Raw genomic sequence first — 19,417 nt, 5'->3', positions numbered from 1 at the left:
ATTTTTCCTGTTGTATTAGCAAAGCAAAAACGCAATAAATGGCGCGTTTTCGGGAATTTTTCGCAAAGGCACCGTGAACGCTACAGCCGAAATATTTCAATCGTGCGTTGATACGGTCTTTTAGTGTCTACTAAATATAATTCAAGTCAATTACACAGCCTACCTTTCGAGTAAATTGCTTACAAAGATGCAAAAAAATGTTTGTTTTTGCCAAACTTCAGACATAAAAAAAGCACCAAGGCCCTCGAGGTAAAATTACATGAGACGGCTCATTATACGCATCAGCACTTTAGCTTTTAATTTACAAAATTTCTTTCGAGTAAATTTTGTTTGAGGCGAGAAAAAAAAATTGAAAGTTCACAATCAGCCGCACTTGTGCACACTACAAAACTGTCCTCAAGTCGACGCGCGTACGTGCCGCCGGCCTTTTTCTGTGGCAGACATGTGTACACCTGGCTCTCTGCTAAAAAAAAAAAAAAAAACATTGTTTGTGTCGCCTGACATCACAAAAAATACACCGTAAACGGCATACTCCAGTCCGCCACTTTTTATTTTGGGGTCTTCGCACAGTCACTCCGCACAGTTGCAGTTCACATATTTCAGAGCGCAGTGCTCGGAATACAGAAACAGGACCTGCCTCAACTAAAAAAAAATTCATTATTTCTCTGACGTAGCTTCTACGCAATACAAAAAAAAATGCTGTGGTTTAGCTTTGGTTAACCCTAGTTGATAGCGAAAGCTTCACGGCCCTGGCTAGGCCCATCGTCGAGGCGTCGTTTCGCAATGATATACAGACATGTTTGCAATGAATGCACTGCTTATTCGTCATCTTTTTTTTTTTTTTTTTTTTTTTTTGCATCGCCGCTGTACGAGCGACCACAGCTGGATGTTCGCCTTCCCCCTTCGCACACGGCTCTGCGCCGCACGTGCCCTCCTGGCCTTCCTTTATGGCGCGCGCTTATCGCTGCGGCGGCGGCGGCCTCTTCGTCTATCTCTCCCCTGCCGCCTATCTTTACCCCCAATGGGCCGCTGCTCCTTGCCGGACGCTCCACCAGGTGGCGACACGGGTCCCGCGCACGTCTCCGTTCTCTCCGCTCCCTGGCCAGAAGGGTTGCAAGCTGGGCTCGTTGGAAAAACATATTCTTGGATGAAATCAGCGCGAACTTAAACAAAGACAAAGGAAGTTGAACACAAGTTGTATCAACGTGTGTTTGAGAGAGTATGAATTGTCATTAAAGGGCCCCTCATCATCCCATGTTCCTTCACATTGTACAGCGGATGTAAACCTAATTTTCCTGCCACTGACATTTTATTTAGGAGGCCCCTTGAACCAATGCCCAGCGAAATTATGGGAGCGCTCCACATAGTAGAAAGAGGAGACAAGTGTGTCAGCCAAGCAAGCGTGTGTCCTCATCCCAAAGAGATTGCATATCTGCGTGGGCCTTGACTGTAGCCGGTGTCTATCTAGTTACCTCATCACCGTGGCTTTTGTAAACTTGTTTTGCTCATGCGCAGTGTCTTTTATTGTTTTGTGTTACGTGTTTATATTCACCCTTTTTGATATTAAACTTTAGTTTTTAGACAAGCGGCTGCCCTTGTGTTCCACTTCCTTTGTCTTTGTTTAAGTTCGCGCTGCTTTCATCCAAGAATAAGCCTATCTCTCCCCCGCCGCCTGTCTCTCCGGAGACCGCCATCGGGCCGCTGCTCCGTGCCGGGCGCTTGCGGAAGGAGGTGTGGTCTGACCTCTAGCTCTAAAGGTGAAGACATGGTCACCCCGTGAAGATTGCCCGAGGTAGCGTAGTGTAGCTTTCGCTACAAAAACAAGAACTTCGTGCGTCTCTGCTACAACGAGGAGGACCATAAACTGCCGCAGAATAGAATTCTTTGTTACTTCACACGCAAAAGCGCATGTTATGGCGTCGGCGGCACTCTTACATGTCAGGCGGCAAGAGCTAGTCTCAGACCTTTTCAAGCTCAGATTCAGACCTCAAAGAATCTGTATGACAGGGCTAAAAACAATATCAAAGGAATAACAGTAATCTGGGTTTCAAGTTCTTAAATACAAGAAACAAGGGCGCAACTTGGTTCAAGATTTACCATGGCAATCCCAGTCAATAGAGCGCAACAATTCCACCACTTCAGCCCAGCTACACTTTCAACACTTTATTGCATCCTACTCAAGCTCCAAATAGATTCAGGTAAAAAAACAAAAATGAACAACTAGACAGCCTTCTTTGACGCTAAGTATTCAAATGGTGAAGCAATGAACAACTGTGGATAAAAAAAAGGAAGGCAAAAGAAACAAGTGGCGAGAAATTTCATGGTTGCAGTAAATGGTATCCAGCGGCGAATAACTGTGGTCCAGGTGAAGCGTGGTGCGCACGGAAAAATGACTCTGTGATCCTTCTTCCACCGCGTCAGACAGCGTTAAGCTCGCTGATAATTGCAACTAGAAAACGCTCACTTGCTGCGTTTCCCTCATGTGACTGTTCTAAGACCCAAAAATAAAAACCTGCTGAAATTCAGAGAATTGTCTACTAAATGCCGCTTGTCTCGAGTGTGAGTTGTTTGCAGCCAAATTTTTTGGTTTTTTAAATTCTGCCCGACCAATTATCGCCATGCGGAGATGCATAGAGGAGGACAGCATTTTCGAACTTGATTTTTCTACTGAATAAAGTCGCGTAAACGCAGCGAGAGTGGTCAAACATACCCTAGAGACTCCAGACTACAAATTGCGCCAGTAATCCCGCAATGCTTACAAATCACTTCAGTGTCCCTTTAAGTATTAGTTCGTTGCAAACACAGGGCTCGTCGAAAATGTTCCGAATTTCGATCGCGAGTATGTGGGTGTTGCCGTATGGTAGACCATGTGCTATAGAAAATTCCCCGCAACGTATATTTACTGTCAAACAGCAAAACGTCCTTTCACACTGTGGTCATACACTGCTAGTCCGCAGTACGAAATTAAACTAACATGGCCAGACATGAGCGTGCACCTGGCGTCCTCCTGCATGCCTTGATTTGACTACCCACAGCAGACCTGAAAAAGTTTCTCCGCCTAGTAACATTTAACAAGACTGTCCTTATAAAGAACAATTTTGAACAGCGCGGAAAAACGTTTACAGGACAAAATACTAGAAACACAAATAGACGCAGACGGGCACTGCGTTTATAGTCTTTTGGCCCATTTTTTTCATGCTGTTCAAAGAGACCACAAACCAACCAAACTGAGTTAGTTCTGCCAAGGGGTACCCTTACTATGTAAATCGATTTTGACTGTTCCGCTGTACTTGACGCGAAGTACCCTTTTCTACTGTTTTCTCCCACCGGTAACTTTTCTGAAAAAAAAAAAAAAAAACATGCTGCTGCGACCACATAGCGGTACCATACCAGTTTTCCGATGCTGATTAAGCATACTGAGAAGGTGCACACCGAGGCCCTAACTATCTGGAAAGCTAGCGGTTGCCGGGTCATTTTGACGCTAATCGCGGGGTTATCAACGTCGACATCATAATTGGCTGAGTGTGTAGACGGCATTCCACACTGTACAAAATCGCTGGCTCGTTGCCGCGTTGTTATCTCCAGTTAGCGCCCAGTCTCAGGCTACCTCGTCGTCAGTTCCACTGCGCTCGTTGTATACCCCGAAAGGGACTTTGCGCACCGCAAGCCTGCTCGCTACTTTTTCCAAACTGCGAGCGCACGCTGCGCCCCAGGATGCAATATCACGTGTGCATGCACTGTGATCACAGTACCCGCAGTATCTATGGCGTTCATCTACATACGAGAACTTTCCAACGACCTTATCAGGAGATGCACCATGGTTCTGCTATTCGTTAACGACTTGACCATCAGAAACGGTACTAACTTGACAGTAATTCTCATTAACAATTTCGCTCTCGTTCTTGGTTAAGGACTTTGCCAGATGGCGCATCAACACGATGCCGCTGTACATCAACGACTTGATCAGCAGCAGTGTCTGCGTAACCTTTCACCCTCACTTAACCGCTTCGCAAGGAGCAGCATTATTCTGTCGTCTGGAATAAAGCCGTCCGCTCATCTGCCGTAGATATGGCCGCGACTTCCAGATTTCCGCACTTATGACTTTTGGGTTTAACTTCATTACCTGCTCACCACCACTCAGAATGCTCGAAATTCCACTACACCTTCATTGATTCACCAGGCTACCCGTCAACAGAAAAGTATCTGCAAATTGCAACACCATCACCCGTATTCACACCAAAAGACAACAGTGCCCTTTTTTACCCCAAACCAATTTGTTTATTATAGTTTTTTTTTCCCACTGTGACTACCGAGCACTGGAACGCCCTCAGAGAGTGTTGAGGCAATAAACATTCCGATAACCTCTTGCAGCAAGAAGGTGACGTTCCACTACACCACCTGCACGCGTAGTTTATTTATGCTTCGTTAATCATCCCCATCACGCAATGGGTCGCCCGGCCCACAAGATGAAGCAACATGCTTTTAAGCTGCGGAATTTCGCCACCTAAAACAAAGGACAAAGAAGCAGCCTGGGAAATGCTCTACTACCTCGAGCGCAGATGTGAACCCTCTCTTTTCTCCTGCTCTCCCCCATGATAACAGGAAATGGTGCACTCGTGCCGCAAACTGGATGGTCCGGCGCTCTTGGCGAAACACTTGACGCGGCCCGAGAAGATCACGTGATATTCACGGGCGTTGGTTACAGTTTGGCCGCCAACTTACCGCAGATGACGTATCGCGGTTCGCTTCTCTCGGCGTTGACAGCAGCTATATGGTCCTCAAAGGGCTCGCGATTGTGTATTCGACGCCCGCCGTGCTGTCACTTAGTGATAAAACGGGGTGAATCGCGAAGGCGCGCAACGCACTCGTTCACAATTGAGACGGGCCTGATTTCACTACGCAAAGGCACCTGCAAACATTACTATTCAGGAAGTTAAATGCCCCATGTTGAGATTGCCAAACGATTGAGAAGGTTATCCCTTACGCCACGCCCGCAGTAAACGCACATGGAGAGCGGCAACCAATTTTTTAAAATCTTAATTCAGCGGAGGGAAAATAAAGACAAGGTCCCGGTATAGAGGGCGTGGCAACGTCGTCTCATTTCTGCTCGGCACTCGGGAATGTAAAAGCCAGACGTACAATAAAACCGACAAAAGATCACGATAAGAGAGCCCTTACTTCCCCAGTTAATTCATGCGCGGAGCCCCCCACTACATCACTCGGGGACCAGAGCGCGCCATTTGTCATCCCAGTGTGCCTCCGCATGTAGGTTAAGCGCGCCGCCGCACCGACAGAGCGCACAAGTTGTCGTCGATCACAAGCAAACAATGCCCGCGCTCGAGACCTTTGAGCGCCGCCCACGCCGAAGCCAGCCGCGAGTGGGCCCGAATGCAAACACCGGCAATTACCTGTGTGGGTCAGCCTGTAAACGGACAACTTTCCAAAGCCAGCTCGAAAAGAAAGCGCGCGAACCAGAGCGCAGTGCGCCGCCGCAAGGAACGGAAGAGCGCGTCAGCAAACGCGCAATGAGGAGGCCTTGTCGCCATCAATGCCTTATTACGAATGTTGCAATGCTCACTCTACTTGGAAGTTGTGTGGATCGGGGTGCGAGGCGCTTCCCGCGCAACGCTGGTCGTGGCTAGCTTTACGAAACGCGTCTATGGCAGGTACAGAATTAAGGGTACAGTAAACAATTGTTATAACGAAGTCGCTTTATTTAAAACTTTGCTTTATTCGAAGTGGTTCATGGTCCCAACTGCAGTGCATAGAGAGCACATCTTATCCCCTTTTAAAGGAGTACTAACACCAAAGTTCGATTTCTAAGAACCGATATGGTTCGCTTCATAAAGCAGCCAAGTTGCCTCCCTACGATTATGGGCGTCAAACGTCGCTTAGAACCAATTTTAAATGGGTATTACTGCCGCAATTTTGAGAGACCCGGAAACGCCCGCTCAGCCGCTCTGTGACGTAAGTACTGCCGGTGGAGGGGTATGACGTAGAAGCGTCCTGCCGGTCTAACTCGGACAGGTCTGTCCCTTACCTCTCAGCCAGCGACACGCATATTAGTCGGAACGAAACCGACAATAACACAAAGTAAACATTTTGGTGGGGTTGTGATGTCTTTTGTGCTGTTTCGCCCCGCCGGCCGCAAGTCTGGGCAGTTCCAGACCGGCTGAATGCGGCGGAACTAGGACCCTATTCTCGACGCCGTAAATTCACCGTGAACTGTGAATTCGCCGGAAGCCTCGTCTGATTTGCTTTCAGTCTTGGTCACGTGCTTCCGGTTGACAAAGCGCTTGTGTGGGCTTCCGTCATTTGGACGTTTCACGCCGTTTACTGGCACCAGTTCTGAAGTTTCCCATATTTCTCTCTACTGAAAGCGCATAATTCTTAACCGGCAATGAAAAACTAGACGAAATGCAGCGGACATGACAACGTAGGCCTGTCTTTGCATTCAACAACAATACGGCTTGTATTTCACGCCCTCTCTGTGATTGGCTGAGAAGACGTGACGTAATATAAACAGTTGGCGGGAACGCTTACGTCACACATTGGCAACTTCAGCCTGCGTAAATGTGACGTGATGTTACGTCATCATCAGCCTGTCCACGCCCACTGCAGGGCAAAGGCCTCTCCCATAGATCTCCAGTTATGGCGGTCCTGTGCTAACTGCGACTAATTTATTCCCGCAAACTTCTTGATCTCATCTGCCCTTCTAACTCTCTGGCGCCCCCTGCCACGCTTGCCTCCTCTACGGATTTACTCTGTTACCCTTAGAGACCAACGGTTATCCTGCCTTCGCATTACATGCCCTGCCCACACCCATTTCTTCTTCTTAATTTTTACTAATATGTCCTTAACACGTGTTTGTTCCCTGACCCACTCCGCTCTCTTCTTGTCCCTTAACGTTACACCTATCATTTTCCGCTCCATTGCACGCTGAGTAGTTCTCAATTTAAGTTGAACTTTCTTAGTGAGCCTCCAGGTTTCTGCCCCGTAGGTGAGTACCGGTAAGATGCAGCTCTCATACACTTTCTTCTTCAGCGACAATGGTAGGCAGCTATTCATATATATCTGAGAATGTCTGCCATATGTACCCCACCCCAATCTTATCCTTCTAATTATCTCTACCGCATGGTTGAGATCCGGTGTCACTACTTGGCCTAAGTAGATATAATCGCTTACCACGTCCACTGCCTCGCCACCTATCTCAAACCGCTGTGCTCTCCCGAGGCTATTGAGCATAACTGTAGTTATCTGCATATTAATCTTCAAATTACCCAGCGAGGCAACGTCATCAGCAAATTTGAGGTTACGGATGTATTCTCCATTAACCCTTACGCCCACCTGTTCCCAATCCAATGCTCTTAACACCTCTCGTAAACATGCTGCGAATAACATTGGATAGATTGTGCCTCCTTCCTTATAGGTATTTTACTGCCCTCCTTATGGAGGATTATGGTAGCTGTGTACCCATTGTAGATATCCTCTATTATTCTTACGTAATTCTCGTCTACACCCTGATTTCACAATGCCTGCGTGACTGCTGAGGTTTTGACCGAGTCAAATGCTTTCTCATAATCTATGAAAGCTTATCATGGGGTTGAGTATACTCCGCGCATTTCTCTATCACCTGATTGATCGTGTGAATATGGTCTATTGTTGAATAGCCTTTACGAAATCCTGCTTGCTCATTAGGTTGACTGAAATCTAAGGTGGCAGAAATTCTGTTAGCGATTACCTTGGTAAGTACCTTGTAAGCGACTGACAGTAAGCTGGTCGGCCTGTAATTTTTCAAGTCCTTCGTGTCACTTTTCTTATGGATTAGGATGATGATTGCGTTATTCCAAGATTCCGTTACACTCGCGGTGATTAGGCATTGCGTATACGGGTTTGCCAGTTTTTCCAGTATAATATGCCCGCCATCCTTCAAGAGGTCTTCTGTTATCTGATCTTCACCGGGTGCTTTGTTCCCTTGCATTTCTTTCGAAGCCTTCTTTACTTCTTCTGTCGTTACTGGTCGGATGTCTACCTCCTTTGAACTACTTCCTCGTTCGGTATTGTCCAGGATGCCGCGGCTACTGCACAGGTAACTTCTCGGCTACTATAACCATTTTATCCATATTTAGGATGACATTGCCTTGCTTGTCTTTAAGTGCATGCCCCTGATTTTTCCCCACGCCTAGACGCCTCTTCACTGCTTTCAGGGTGATGTTGCGTAAGGTGATGTTACGTAACACCCTGCAAATGGCGGCTGCAGTCACCGTGAAATAGGGCAAAAAATTTCACCGACCTTCGGCGCCGTGAAATCCCCGTGAATTTGCAGCAGGCGCAGTTTCGCATGACACGTGGTTTGAAGCTGTGTTCTACCGGCTGTTTTCAAGTGAGAAATCACGGGGCATACAAATAATGTACCGTATTTTGTTTTTATGTTTGGTAATAAAACAAAAAAAAATTGGCCGCGTATCTGCTCCTTTCGTTGCTAATGTCAACAAAAGACGATAGTCTTTATCGACTTTTGCCAGCCAAGTAAATGCCTCCCTTCGCTTTCCCGCTCACCTCTCATGTTGTTCCTCTTGCGTCGCGCTCCTCCCAAGGTAAAGACGCCAAAGGTTTGCTTAAATCATTTTAAATTTACCGCGTTCCACTGCTACAGGCCGGGTGTCTCGATGCCAACGCTGCCGTACGGCGGAGACGCGCGTGAATCAAGGCGGCCTACTTAAACGTTGATAGAACCACGTTGCCCTACTCCACGTGCGTTCCAAGCAGAACGTGGAACATATCTTGTGAAACCTTTCGTAACTGTTGCCGGTTGATTTCTTAAAATGGCGCCAGAAGCTATAGTGGCGCGGGCGACAGCAGGCGACGGCGGAGTGAATTTTTTTTCTGTAGTTGATGAAGGATTTGATTTCGCAAAAATCAAGCAAGTACGATTTTTTATAAAGGGACACTGCAAATATCACTTCTGTATTAATTTGTTGTCTTATGTTTGCGTAATGTCTTGTTCTTCTTTAACAATGTTGACAAGTATGAACGTTACACTGGATTTAGACGGGTAGATGTAGCTGTGGCTATATAAGATTATTGCGCGGGCCTTGTTTTACTTCGGCCGGGTGGCTGAATCGAGTCACAGACAGACAGACATACAGACAGACCAAAATTTCTGGGTTTAAGTAGCCCAATAAAGACTCTCGTGTTTAAAATTATTGGTTTGGCGTAACAGCAACAGAAGAGGGCCGTACAAGCCTCTCCATGACAAAGAGAACCAAACGCATGGCATTTGTCCACACTCCTCCTAGTAAGCTGGTGGGTCACATGATCGAACTCAAGAGAAAAATAACAAAGAAAACGGACTTTTATTCATCACTGCACTGATTGAGTTCGAGCTTGACGAATGCGTGAATCGGCGGTATGGGTACGCTCTTCGGTTATCAAGAGTAGCGTTTTGCTGTCCTTACCACGTCGTACAACCGATGGTCGCGGCCGTTTTTTGTTTTTTTTTTCCTGTGATCCCGCCATGAACTTGTAACGTAGCAGCAGACGACAGCGTGGCGGCGGTGACGGCCGGGATGGTGATAACACAACAAAGCTTGCATTGAAGCAGAGAGCTCAACTATGTTACTAAAAGCGATAGAAAGAAGTAAATAGGTACGGTAAAAAAGATTGTGTGATGTTCCTTAGCGCAACATCCACCTTTCGCTCGCTTTTGGATCAACTTACTTGATCCTCTTATGGTGTTAACGCCAAGTTTAACCCGAAGAAAAATGTTTCTCTTGCGAACCTAAGCTGCCGTAATAATTTTTCTGATACTTGAAAAATCTTTTTATATCTTTTATGCACAATATTTGATAGCACGATTGTGATCTTCAGAGCTAAGCGTCATATCCCACTGCAGGTCATCATAGCTATAAATGCTGAACACTGATTGCTTACGTTTTGCTTACGCAAAAAAACATGGCGAATTCACCGTGAATTTGTGCAGTCTAGAATAGGGCTCCTAATATTTAATTGAGATAGGGAGAAAGCGGCGTCCTGAAAGGTTGCCTTCTGGCTTGAACAGAAAATGTGACGTCATGGCCGCCGTAGAGCTCCCGCGCTTGCTCCCGGGCTCTCAGCGGCCGAAACCGAAACTGATGCCATGAATGGCGCTGCAATACATAATCAGCAGTATTTTTGCCACTCTTAACTCTCCGTTATGTTTTATGGTGTAGTACGGACACATCAGACCCCAAAAACCGAAATACACAAATTCGGTGTCAAACTCCTTTAACAAAGTATTGCTTAAAATAACGCCAGTTTTCTGAGCAGGGCCAGTAGATCTGATCAGGGCCAGTAGAACAACGGAAAAGAGGATGTATTTGAATGAGCTTATGTCTGATGCCTGGTAGCAGTCACACACAAAGAACACGTGCTCACGAAGGGCACGTCCCCGTCTTCTTCACGGCTTAGGCAGTGATGATTATGCTTTTCATCCCTATGACGATGACGATGATGATGTAGAGCCACGCAGAACGGCGCATACCCGCTCCGCAGGATTGGAGCGGCAAACAGAGACCGCTGCGTCGGCGCCATCTGCGCTCGACCGCGGATTACACACGTAACAACATTTATGCTGTACTTGTTTGTCTCGCGGAGATTATACCACTGTGAAACTCCCCACACTTGCGTATTTTACCTAAGAGCGACGAGGAGCTGGAAGGCACACACGGATGGCAATCTCGGTCGAGCAAACGACTCACAATAGAATCTGACGGCCCGGGAAGTACTCAGAAGAGGGAGATGCCGGAGCACAATCGCAAATAAATACGCTTCACTTGTTCGTTTGCTGGCACTGACACTCGTGGAAGCCGCGTTCTTCGATATGCCCGGCTTTTGGGCAGGCTCGCTATCGGGAATTTTCAGGTGCGGCGTCAAGAGCGCACGGCACTTCCCGTTCTGCGCAGATTAGGGAGATGTAGGTCACATAACTGAAGAAAGTTTTCTAGGGAAGCCTTTTACGATCTTTTGCGCGTTGACCAAATACACACCGAACTTCTTGTACCGTGTCTGCGCGCCGGTTATGGATTGTCATTAGCAAGGGCATCAGCCCATGACACACCTATTAGGAACGCCGTTATCCCAAACGCACACACACAGAAAAACAACAACAACAACAAAAAAAGCGCTGAGCTTGGAGCCAGCATTGTTGCCCGTGGTGCCAATAACGGTGAGGAAAATGATGTCTTGGTCGCGTTGTAATGTAACAAGCCATGCGCCATGCTTTGGAGAGGAAGAACAATGACGTGATCTCCTCGACTAGCCTCAGAACATGACGATTATTTTATAAGCATGATACAAAGCAAGTTAAACAACTGCTTCCAAAAATAATCGATGTCAAGTCCCAGCATCTATAGTCTGCGTTGAGGGCCAGGTAAGTCTAGCTTTCACTTTTTTATTCTCGTCACAAAAGCAGGAATTATCAAGTGCCTATTGATGGTAGTGCTGCATAGTTCCTATTTTTAGTGACAATTTCTAAATTAGTAATTCCCACTTCGATTTCTACTTCACAATTCCTACTTTTTCAAATTTTCATCCCAAACTTTCTTCCGCCGAGCCAAATTCTAAAGATTTTGAACAAAAATTAATTAGACTGGGCCAAATGAGGAATTAATGGGAGGTGAGCAACCAGTCGAAAACCAAATTCCTGTAACTTCGACACTGTACCAGTTGATTTGTGGAACGGTGGGTTGTCCTGGTAAAAATGCCCTTGTTTTATGAGCCAGTCTGGGGAATCTTTTCTTTACTGGTCTTCCTTCGAACAGTCCTATAACACTGCTTTATACTCGACTGTTATAGTATTGCCGTTAAGCAAGTTATCGATAAGGATTATTCCTCGGCTGTCCCCAGAAAACAGTGGTTATCCCCGTCCCAGCCGACAAAATGGCATTCGCTTCACTGGAGCGCTTTCAAGTGGTGAAATCATGCTTCGTCTACGGTCACGAATCAACGCAAAACCCCTGTGGATTGCGTTTAAGCATCACCAGACACCGCCTGGAAACGACCTTTCGCGCACGCTTTGGGTCCCCAGACAATCCATCGCACAGAAACATGTTTCATTTCGGCTGGCGTACCCGCAAAATTTCCCGCCATTTTTCCGCGGGGCTACCATGGTTGCCAGACCAAGACTGCGCTCCCCTTAACGGACTGCCTACGGGCCCCATACGTTTGTAGTACCTCCCCTAGGGACGAAGCGAGAAAAAAAAAGAAGGAACCCGGGCCCGAGCCCGAGCCACGGCGCGAGCGCGCAGGGGTTTGTTACCAGAGCGGGGCTGACTGTTCCGCGGCCTTTACGGGCCCCAATACGTTTGTAGTACCTCCCGTGGTGACGAAGCGAGAAAAAAAAAAAACCCTGGCTCGAGCTCGAGCCCGCGGCGCGAGCGCGCATGGGTTTGAACCAGAGCGGGCTGACAGATCCGCAGCCTTTATAAACGGGCCCCAATACGTCTGTAGTACCCGCGAATGTATGATGCAAGCTAATCAACAGAGGGAAGTCCTGGTCTGACAACCATGGTAGCCCCGCGGCAAAATGGCGGGAAAATTTGCGGGTACGCCAGCCGAAATGCTACCGAATTTTCCGCGCAGGATTTTATGCACTCTTTCAAATGAGATGCCTACGGTGTCGGCAATCTTCCGCACTGCTATCCGGCGGCCCTGCAAAACAATTCCATGAAACCGTTTCCCTGCCCGGAGCGGTGACCACAACTGGGCTGGGCGTCTAGAGCGTGCTTAATCGTGAGTTGACGTCGGACCATTCATCCAAATATAGACAGTATTCAGCACCGCTGAACAATCCCCGTGAACTTCCTTCAACTCGGCTTTGATCTGCGCAGCCGTGCAATTCTTTAAAACTGTTGAGACATAGACCGTCCATTGGCGGATCCAGAGGGGGGGGGGGGGTCCGGATGTCCTGACCCCCCCCCTTAGTTTTGTAATTTATACCACGAAGAAGATGACCCCTCTATTAATAGAAAAACTATAGTCGATGATTTTTCTATTCTTGTATTTCTGATTTTCAAAAAAAGTTCGGTGAATTAAAAAGACTACTATCTTGCTCCTCCTCCTCATCACCATCGCCATCATCATCATCACTGATGGAAGCTGACCCCCCCCCCCCCCCTCAGAAAAAACCTGGAACCGCCCCTGAGACCGTCCATCAGGATATGATCATCTACGTAAATGCATCTACGTAAATGAGGACAAGGAATGCGACCACTGTTGTTGAAAACGAGCGGCTTTGCAGTCGGGCGTTTCGGCAGCACGTTGTCGGTGGTATAGCTATACGCGCTCTCATGTCAAGAGAGCGGCGCCTGCGCTGCCTTGCTCGGTGGCACTGCGACGGCAAACACGGCGATCTCGTACCGATCTTTCATTCCCATTTACGCGGTGGGGCTTGCGCTAACAGTGCAATGCCAGCTGTGTGAGAAATTTGAGTTGAGGAACTAACTTCTCTTCCCACCCCTAGCCTCCCCCCTCCTCCACTTTCCTCCACCTTCCTCGCCACTTTTGCTGAAGCTTCCCACAATAACGGCCAGGCGCAAAAGGTGGGACACGGACATAACTCCAAGTCGGTGAAGTAGGCCAACAACGCTAATGCTATCAAATTGTTTTATCACTGCACAGAACTTGTCTCACTTCAATTTTTCGTGGCAAGTACTGCAATCTCGGTTCAAATTAACCTCTGCTGTGAACAGCACCGAACTACTCGATGATATCTGGCCTGAGCTAGATAGATAGATGAGCTTGCCAGCCATGACTTCACCCCACAATTCATGCTCGATCTCGTAGAAATTTATCAAACATATCAAGCCTACCACGTTTCTGAGCGTTTTAGCAAAACTTGCCAGCCTTCGCGCAGTATTTGAGCAGGACGCTTTAGGAACTGAGTCAAGTAAATAATAAGTATTGTACGCAGTTGTGTGCCGTGTAAATGGTTTCTCTCTACGTTATTAACACACATTGACAAACGAAAGCAGCGAGCTGTGGCAGCATAGTAACTTTGGAATTGAGTCCAACGCGTGTGTTGAGCTCAACAGTAAAGTGTACTTCGTGAAAACAAAACAAAAAAATCACGCAAAGGATGTACCGTACTTACCCGATTCTAACGCGCCCCCGATTCTAACGCGCACCCGATTTTCCTGGCAAAAAAAAACCGAAAAAACTTGCACCTCCGATTGTAACGCGCACGGAACTTTGTGACCCAGACAAACGAATGCGGGAGAAATGGACGATTTATTTCCCAAAGTAATCTCACTCATCTTACTCCTCGTCGCTTTCCGCTGACCACAACATCTCGTCCTCGGTGCCGTCAAGAGCGTTCGCGATGCCATACTTCTGAACGAACGATCAACCATGGTCGATGGGATCGTGGCTCACGCCTCGCACGCCCATCCCGCGAGCTTCTCCAGAGGCGCACGCTTCAGACGACCGCTCGTTTTGAACGCGTGAGAGCCGCTGCTGCCATTGCTGTTATCAACTGCGCAAGTGGAACGATTTGACGATTTGTGTGAACGCCGATAGAAAAGCCTAGGCGCTTATGCTTCCAGCGTTCGAAAAATTGTTGCTAAAGGCTTTAGCGCCATCTTGAGATGGCGATGGCGATGGGTGGGACGAAATTTCCGCTGTTCCGGCAGTTTCGGTTTCGTATCCGATTCTAACGCGCATGCGATTTTTCGGCCTATTTTTCCGGAAAAAAGGTGCGCGTTAGAATCGGGTAATTACAGTATACCGCGCGTTGTGCGAATACCCTCGCGTCGAAAAAATAACAGAACTAATGCGTTTGTTCTAATTCCGTGCACAAATCGCATTTGAATGTCAATCACGATTGATACTCTTTTGGAAACCCTCTTAGGTAATTCGTATGGCAAAAGTATATTTTAAACTTAAGGGCAATTGATGCGTGCAGTTAATACACGACGGCTTCAAGCGAATGCTGCACGCATACTATAAAGCCTTTTTACGGCCAGCCCAAGTAAGGTTTACTGTTGCGAAACTTGGTAAAAAATAGGGTTGTTCGTTTTCGGGTTTTATATTTTTTTCAATAGGGGGGGGGGGGGGGGGGGTAAAAATCGGGTGCTATTTTTCGAATTCGTAATCTGGGAGAAGTCGGGTTTTCTGAAAAACCATTCCGAAATTAGGTTTTTTTTTTTTTTTTTGGGGGGGGGGGGGTGAAATCTGCAAATGTAACAAGTAATACACCCAGTTTATTTTATCAGAAAGGATCACGAGTTTCTTATCCCTACAGCGTTAACATTGGTGTTTGTTTCAAGTTCGTAATCTGTCCCGGCCGCGGCGGCCGCTTTTCTGATGGAGGCGAAAAGCAAAAACGCCCATGCGTTCGGGATTTCGGCGCACGTTAAAGATCCCCAGGCGGTCAAAATTAATCCGGAGCCCTCCACTACGGCGTGCCACATCGCCTGTGTAGCGTCGATGCGTTAAACCCCACAATCGATCAATCAATCAAGTTGGTAATCTGGCGGACATCAGGCTCTTCTAGCAAATACAATCCGAAATTTGGCATTTATTTGGAAATTAATCAGCAATGATGACAGTAATGAGCATTGATAACCTCCAAAAAACGAAACATTTTATTCACGAAAAGCTGGTCATCGATTTTTTACACATATATCCTTGTTTACATATATATTATCATCTGCATGCGCAAGATGTGGGTCTCCATTTAGGACCTGTGTGATTGTTGAACGTATATCGGCCGGGAGAAAGTTCTCTCGGCATCACAGCTTCCATTAGCTGCATGGGCACAACAATGTCAGTGCTGCACTTGCCAGCCGGGGCTAGCGTTCGGTGACGTCTTGCCATTACTCAACAAGTTCGACAGCTGTGTTTGTGGGGCTTGCTTCCAGCAAGTATACTGTTGGAGAACGGCGGAGCGTCAGCGCACAGTTGTACAGATCGCTACTTTGAAAATGTTCGTTAGGGGAGAAATCGGGTAAAACCCGACTCGTCTGAAAAATGTTCGGCGTGTGAAAATCGGGTAAAATAGGGTTTCACCTGAGTACGAACAACCCTAAATATAAACCAATTCCGACAACAAAATTTGATTTGTGTACGAAATCGAAGCTGTAATGAATCACCGGTTTATTTACGCTAAGAGGACAATTTAGAAAATAACCTAAAACCGGGAGGGGGGTGGGGTGGGGTCGACGATCAGTTATATTTAAATTCCGATTTCCCCTCACTCCACACAAGACTGGAATGCACTGGTTGCCGAAGTATTTTCGCTGCCTCGTTCTATATCATGGAAACTGCTCTCCGAGGCTCTGAGCAGTGTTATTTGTTTTCGTGTGTGCGTCTGATTGCTGAAGTGTCTTCGGTTGTATAGTTATTGCTTTTATGTGGTTTCTTTTATGTGGTTTCGTACTGGCACTGGGAACTCTTTATACAATGTTCGCCTTACTCTGAAAGTATTTGTTTAAAAATGGCTTGGCCAAAATATATCGATATTTTTTTTTTCGAGAGGGCGGCATTAGCGCAAGGCGCTTGATTTGTAATTTCCGTTCTCTAGCTTAGAGGTACTATATTATTATTAACCAACTGGTAATATAATAAAGTGGTGCTCACAGATAAACCCCACCGTGCTTCTTTCTTTTACAACAGGCATATGGAAAGTCAAAGTCAACGCGCACTACGCCAGTAAAAAGAGGCAAACGATGTTGTTCATGTGAATCCCTGTTGCATGAAGCGAATACCCGAATTTAAGTAAGGGTGAAGGGAGAATAAGAAGGGGTACAATTCCTTTTTATGTCTGAATCTGTAAACTGCGCAATCGTGACTGGTACAATAAACCAGGTGCTTCATGACAGCCGACGGCATTGACTAAAACATTTGTTTCCAACAATTTCACAACACTACAGCGCCCACCTACCAAGCTTCAATATGACAGCAGTTGCCCGCAATAAAAATATAACGAACCTACAAGATCGTTTCATCGAACGCACAGTTAACATAGTGCTACGATAAACCACGGTGTGCAGCCTCAGCTCGAAATTTCGCGACCCGACTTTACTGTTCCAACTAATGAAGTCTGCTTCACTGGTGCGACTTAATAAAGCCCCGAAGGAATAAGGGAATAAAAACTGGCGACCAGAAACACTCCAACGTGCTAACGAACACACTATTCTCACATAGACGCTGAGACTGTTTAAAAGCCTTCTTCTTGCACACAACGCACATAGGTTGCAATCACGATTCGAAAGCGCGGGGGGCACATCTCCTTTCTCCTGCACGCCTGAAGACGCACAACGTGCTCCAGAATTGTGTCGGAAGGGAAAATGCCAACGAACTGCAGAAAAATCGAGCGCAATAGCACGGGTAGCCAGGAATACCGCCAGAGGGTGGACCACTCTTCGAAGCACAAGAACGAACGAAAGTGGTGAAACGTAAACGAAAGAAGCGACAGCACGCAGGAAGCTAAAAAGAGCATGTTTGATTGCCTTTGTTGTTCACGGGAAAACTCATCCTGGCCGGAGCACCAAGGGCGCCCAACAGATGAGGGATCGCATAACAGCAACTATAAGAATACTTGTGACTACAGCGCTATGTCATTCCACAGCTGGACACTTCACTGTACGTACCAGTGATGTTTGCACGAACGTTTGGAGAGCCCAGCTTGGAAGCCCCATTGGCCAAAAAACTGCCACAGGTTCATTTTAGGAGCGGAGACAACGGCTGCCATTTAGGGGCTTGGCACAGCCTGTAAACCCGGGATCGTCAAGGTGCGGTCACGGCCGCTACGGTGTTCCATCACAACGTTCAGGAGGCATCAAATATACTGTTTCACGTAAAGCAGCAAACAATGGCTGCATAGCGCCCGCACGCTTCGTAAGGAATGTGTAACTCTTCATTGGGCGAGGTGTGGCTAGTTGTGGCCTAAAACGCTTGTTAACAAAACGTAAACTTTGTTAAACGTAAACGTAAACAGTTACGACGCACATATGCTTCCCCTATTACGTCAGAATGCGAGAGCATCACTCCTGCTGAGTTTTGAAAGCCTATGTGTGGGTCGGTACGTTGACGCTGCTGCCGATAGGAATTGGTGAACCGGCCTTATGAGACCCTCACTCAGTGTCACTGGACACATCCCCATGAGTTGGTATTTGACAGTGGTGGGTATACATGTTGACGTCGCAGCAAAAAGCGGACGTTGCATATTGGCAGTGAGCGTCTAACTGCGGCTGTCACTGTCACTGGCCCATTCCCATGAGTGTGTATGTGGGCATTGTGGGCGGGTATGTTGACGTCGCAACCAAATGAAACTTGGTGAACCGGCCGTGAGCGTCTGACGGCTGCTGCCATCGTCACTGCCCCATCCAACTGAGTGTGTATGTTAGCACAAGGCCGTCGCTGCCGATGGGAAGTTTGATGGCGGGTTTCGGGCAACACCCAGCCAACGGGAATTTCGATGACAGGATCCGGCCACGCTTTCTGGCTACGCGGATCTAGGGACTAAGCTTTTTTTGCCAAATGGGCCAAGTTGTTCGTGAGTAACGCTCACGCATTAATAACACATAGTAAAATGAGTTACATATTTTGGTGCTGTTTGTTGTTGTTTTTTTTCTCTCAAAAATTACAACACAACGTTAAAACGTGCAGGTCGACATTGCTCGGGCAACCTTAACCGCAACATCACGGATAGCCCGTGCTGCTTCTATCTGTGGATCCGAAGTACTCCACAGGGGGAGACGACGCGACTGGCTCGAAACACGCGCGCCAGCGGTGTGCACACGGCAGGCAGCCTCCCACGCCTGCTTTGACCAGCCCTTCTTTCGACCAACTCCGCTGCCAGCTGCGAGCTGGGAAGGGGAGGGGGAGGCGGTATACGAGAATAGTGGTGCACAAAGCTACATTCAGTAGGCGACAACGAATGCGCTACCCTGAGTGCACCGCAAAACTCATCCCGATGCGTATTCCGTTCTAGGATTAAACTTCAAGCGCATGTCGCCATCGGCTGTACGCCAACGCTGACGACGGATGCACCTCAAAGAGAGGCTTCTTTGCAGCTGTTTTCGTGGAACCGCCCAAAAAATTTGACTTTCGGGCAGTTCGTGCGTCTTGCCGACACCTTTTGTTAATGTTTGAGTTATGGTGTCACTGGCTCACAAAAAGACTTACAAGTCCTTTTGACCAACCGGAGTTTCCGGGCCACCAGTGAACCATAATGTCTTTATCTTGTTCTCGGATTAGACTTCCAGCACGGCGCACATATGGATCCACGTTTTATCCAGGCGTTCATGTGCACGGTCCACGGACGTAGGTCACGCACCGACATACCTGTGTACTGGGTGGTACGATGTCGTTCTCTGCGACGGCGTCCATGTTACCCTTGGGTTCCTGCAGGTGCTGGTAAAGCTGCCAATGCCTG

General features: G+C 47.4%; 1 protein-coding gene across 12 annotated transcripts in view; it reads right to left on the bottom strand.

The window, feature by feature from the left end:
- Window positions 1-19,417, bottom strand: part of LOC144155616 (TOX high mobility group box family member 3-like) — a 483,094-nt gene that overhangs the window by 302,265 nt on the left and 161,412 nt on the right. For all 12 annotated transcript variants that reach the window (XR_013319601.1, XM_077687166.1, XM_077687173.1 and 9 more), the window contains one exon: window positions 19,327-19,414. Coding sequence is in view for 11 of the 12 variants with exons in the window: in XM_077687166.1 (XP_077543292.1) it covers window positions 19,327-19,371 (45 nt within the window). In the remaining variant the exon portion in view is untranslated. The remainder of the gene's footprint in view (window positions 1-19,326; window positions 19,415-19,417) is intronic.

The sequence above is a fragment of the Haemaphysalis longicornis genome, unplaced genomic scaffold (assembly GCF_048455015.1).
Source record: "Haemaphysalis longicornis isolate Haplotype H1 unplaced genomic scaffold, Haemaphysalis longicornis Haplotype H1 scaffold_1, whole genome shotgun sequence".
In the NCBI taxonomy this organism is placed as follows: domain Eukaryota; kingdom Metazoa; phylum Arthropoda; class Arachnida; order Ixodida; family Ixodidae; genus Haemaphysalis; species Haemaphysalis longicornis.
Note: the sequence above shows the minus strand (reverse complement) of the source record. Positions and strands in the feature narration are given on the sequence as shown.